The sequence below is a fragment of the Cupressus sempervirens genome, chromosome 2 (genome assembly GCF_028749045.1).
Source record: "Cupressus sempervirens isolate cs-2001-9-10 chromosome 2, ASM2874904v1, whole genome shotgun sequence".
NCBI classification, from domain to species: Eukaryota; Viridiplantae; Streptophyta; class Pinopsida; order Cupressales; family Cupressaceae; genus Cupressus; species Cupressus sempervirens.
Genome location: NC_143119.1, coordinates 635,967,136 through 635,971,424, shown reverse-complemented (window position 1 = coordinate 635,971,424; position 4,289 = coordinate 635,967,136). Strand labels below are relative to the sequence as shown.

General features: G+C 39.0%; 1 protein-coding gene across 2 annotated transcripts; it reads left to right on the top strand.

Annotated features, from left to right (window-relative positions):
* The first annotated feature begins 863 nt into the window (after positions 1-863).
* Positions 864-3,526, top strand: LOC149574980 (uncharacterized). 2 transcript variants are annotated; one of them, XM_089814823.1, is made up of 3 exons: positions 864-1,079; positions 1,189-1,422; positions 2,738-3,526. In XM_089814823.1, exons 2-3 carry the CDS (start codon positions 1,242-1,244, stop codon positions 3,313-3,315), a joined length of 759 nt encoding a protein of 252 aa, XP_089670949.1. In that variant the 5' UTR covers positions 864-1,079; positions 1,189-1,241; the 3' UTR covers positions 3,316-3,526. The 2 variants fall into 2 exon arrangements, with proteins under 2 accessions (XP_089670949.1, XP_089670948.1); XM_089814822.1 differs by lacking the exon at positions 864-1,079 and having other exon boundaries at positions 1,152-1,422.
* Positions 3,527-4,289: the final 763 nt, after the last annotated feature.

The window sequence follows — 4,289 nt, the reverse complement described above, 5'->3', positions numbered from 1 at the left end:
ATAATAAATGAAAAAAATATAAGATAAATATGTGTTTTTATACAAGATAAACATAAGTTTGTTTTTTGAATTATATAGATATAAGTTTTTTTCATTTTGGTTACATCAAAGGAGTGTAAGATTTATCATTCCTTGTACTTCCCTTTTCATAGTTTGAGTTATGTTTGATGTCCTTGTCAATTAAGTCTCATTGTATAGTGATATTGCTTAATAACCCATTCTTTGTAAAAAGTATTGCTTTGTTCAATTAAATAAACAATCCTTAAACCAATTATCCACCTAAATACTATATAGAAAAAAATGTTTAAAGCCGAGTTAAATTGTACCACTTAGCACTTATCCCATGTAGATGATGCTCATCAAAACTTTTATATAGAAAAAATTGTGCCACTTAGCACTTATCCCATGTAGATGATGCTCATCAAAACTCTTGTATAAAAAAAGTTGTTTAAAGTGCACTTAAATTGTACCACCTAGCACTTTATCCTTGTAGATGATGCTCATCAAAACTTCCTAGGTAACCAATAAAGATATGCTTGTTTTTGTTTTTGTTTTCACTAGATGCACCTCCATTGATTGACTCAGCACGGTTAGGAATATGTCAAAACAAGACCCAAAGAGTTGGAACGAAGAATTGATATCCATGCCCAATTCATACCTAAAGCTTCGGGGGATCAACCACCACGTTTTCTGCGGGTCTTCTCACTGGTTCCTCACAATGTCACTATCATTCACACCGGGGTGAGGAAGGAAGAAAAAACATAACAGAAAAAAGTATTGATCAGAATCCTTAAAACGGGCTGTTGACTACGATGCTTCTGAATTGTTTACAATATAAATGGGGAAAATGTGAAGTATTGTTCAACGAATTGGAAGACTAATGTGGCAGGTAGATACAGGGTGAACTAGCTACGAACGGACGGATTAGGTCGTGGAGGATCGAGACTCTGCCTAATAAAAGCTGCGTGCTGTTTACGCCTTTTTACCGTTCGTTCTTCGCTGGAGTACTATTGGCGGTGTTTGAATTCTTCTGCTTTTAAGAAAACGCGCATTCCGTTTTGAACAAGTTCTTCCATACGGTTATATATATATATTTTTTATATTCCCACTTTTTTCCATATAAAAACAGGGCTTGGTCTCCTATTTCCTGCAAACCCACTGATTCTTCGATCCTTGTTCTGGCTGAAGTGCGGTTTTCAGGCATATTGAACTTGTTTTGTGAAGTGGGTCGACCTGGGAACATGGCTTTTCTTAGCACAAGGGCTCTGCTGGTTTTTGGGGTTTCCATGGCGGTCGCCCTCCATTGCGCTGCTGCGGTGAGTCATACTGTGGGAGGGGCCTCCGGGTGGACTATTCCCACTGGCAGTACGCTCTACACAAGCTGGGCGGCAAATTCCACCTTCAAAGTTGGAGATACACTCGGTAAGTTTCTCTTTTGATTATAGGCTGTCATGAGTTTACGTTACTGATCTGATCAGGGGAATTTTTTTCAGGTCCCTGTTTTTCAAAATGTGAATAACTTTTTGCTTCTTTTATGAGGGTTTTGAGAGATGAAGATGGGCTCTTGGGGAGGATTCAGAGGAGGTGGGGTTGAGAGTTTGTCGAGCTTTTGTTTTGTCCGGGTTTTCTTTCCTACAGCATGCATCAATCGAATAGAACCCATAAGCCCCAGTTTTTTTCATAGTGATGAAGGGTGTTTATTTGAATCATCCCAGATTATCATAGTGAACAAGTTCTTCAATCTTCCGAGATTATCATAGTGACAACCATGGAATAGAACCCACAAAACCCATTTTCTTGTGTATGCCTAGGAGGTTTATGAATCATCCCAGATGATCATCGTGAATGAGTTCTTCAATCTTCCGGGATTATCATAGTGACAATCAAGACATTTTAGGTGAACAGGGGAGGGGTTGGATTTGAAATCACAGTGACAACTAATCTTCTTCATGATCCCTCGACTGAGCAACACCCTTAATACAAAGCTCTAGGTAGAGTGGGGAGGGCTTAATACAAAGCTCTAGGTGATCAGGAGAGGGATTGGATTTGAAATATAGACACAGATAGACAATGGATATCTGTTACACTGATTTGAGTTCTTCCCCAAACATATGAGGAATCTTCACCCTAAAGCCTTCGGGGTTTCTCTTGATCAATATTTGTTTTACTTTTTTGTCCAAAGGGCATTTAGCTTCGAAGTAAAAGGCGCAGATCTGTTACCTTGATTCGAGTTCTTCTCCGGTTGAGGAAGAATCCTTGCGCTAAACCCCTCTTGGTTTCTCTTGATCAAAATTTGGTTTGCTTTTTTTCCCCGAAGGGCATATAGCTTTGAAATAACATCGGCCTTTACTGTAAGAACAGGGGATTTCTCTTGTAAGCATGGCTAATCCGCCCAAATCAGGTCGACAAACCAAATGTCAAATGCCCTTCTTGTCTAGATAGATTTGATGAATGGAAATGTATTTACCGCTCCAGGAGGTTGTGTTTAAAGACGGGCAGTTCTAGAACAAATGCAGTGAACTAATGGATACTTTCTTAATTGAATTACACAAAATTCATTTGAAACATATTCTTTCATGTAACTTATGCATACATATTGGAGCAGTCTTAAACATCACACACTAAAGAACAAATTAATTTTGAAAAAGATTAGTGAACTTTGACTATTTAACACTTTTAGTCTGTTTAAGCCAAACATACATATTCATATGCCTGATGTTAATTCTACTTATTGCAGTGTTCAACTTTGCTACGAATGCCCATAATGTTCTTAGAGTGACACAGGCAAATTACAACAGTTGCACTACGACTGGTGCCTTGGAAACCTATACTACTGGACCTGCTACTGTTAAGCTCAACGATACAGGCGCCCACTACTACATCTGCGGCGTTCCTGGCCACTGCAGCGCAGGGCAGAAGGTAGCAGTCACTGTCTCAGCAGCAACAGCTTCTCCAACCCCTTCGCCAACACCATCACCATCATCATCACCATCCCCATCAACAACACCTACACCTACAGCTACGCCAACACCATCTCCTTCATCTTCGGCTTCACCACCTACTGCCCCTGTCCAATCCCCCGGTTCTCCTACCTCTACCCCTGGTTCTCCTACATCCACCCCCGGTTCTCCTACCTCTACCCCTGGTTCTCCTACATCCACCCCTGGTACTACTACCCCTACTATTGGTGGTCCACCAAGCAGTGCTCCAACTGGCTCTTCATCATCAGATGCCTCTTACCATTCCATTCCATCACTAAATGCCTGGATGATCATGTTCTTTGGTGTTGCTGCTGCTGGATTGTTTGTTCTATAAGCAGAGAGAGCAGAGCATGTCATTTAGATCATGTAGACAGAGGACCCTTAGGGATGAGAGTTTTTAGTTTTTACTATTTATCTATTTATTTATCCGATTATATCATAGATTATCTTTAAGGACTGGGTCTCTTGAGTCTTTGAAGATTGAGGAGCTTCATTCTACACATTTGTTATCCTGACATTTGTTTGTATCAGATTCCTTTTGATTATGTACTGTGTTTTCTTGTATCATGAATGTGGTTAAATAATGCAGATTTATCTGATTTGGTTTAGTTTACACGTGAATACAACTGATATTGGTAGAAATAAGGAACACAGAAGCAGGATGTTGTTCTAATTTTTGCCCTTCTTTTCAAATGAGTCTGTAAGAATAGAGAGTATTATGGATGTAGTATTAAAATGGGATACTGACTAAGAGTAAACTGGAACTTAACATTTTCGGATTTTGATGTTAAAAACACTCACAATCGAATCTAGAAATAGAAATCAACTGAATGAAACTGCAACTTATTAACGCAAACCAAAAATGCACCAGAGGGTTAATGCCTGTGTATGATGTATCGGTTAACTGCAAATATGTGGCGGAGATCTTACAATCCTAATAGAGCATATTTATTTAAATCGGCACTTTCGAATTCGCATCATTTGGCTGATGAAAAGAATATGCTGATCATAGTGTATCAGAATATTTGACGAAATCAGCTGTTTTTAGTGGAACATATGGATGGGAGCTGCACTGTTTAGTTGAGCTATAAGCACAAATTGAGTTTTATCTGACGAAGAGTCGTTAATTGCTGATAACCACGAGCAAGAGTAATTGAGGCGGATGTTACTGCAGAATTTTGACATTGTATTGGAAAATTCTTTTATGTTGTAAATTAATTAAGAATGGTATGAGAAGTCTGATTTGGTGTTAGAGATATCAACTTCATTTTTTTCAGTGCAACAGGTTTGCAGTTTGGAATTTGTGTT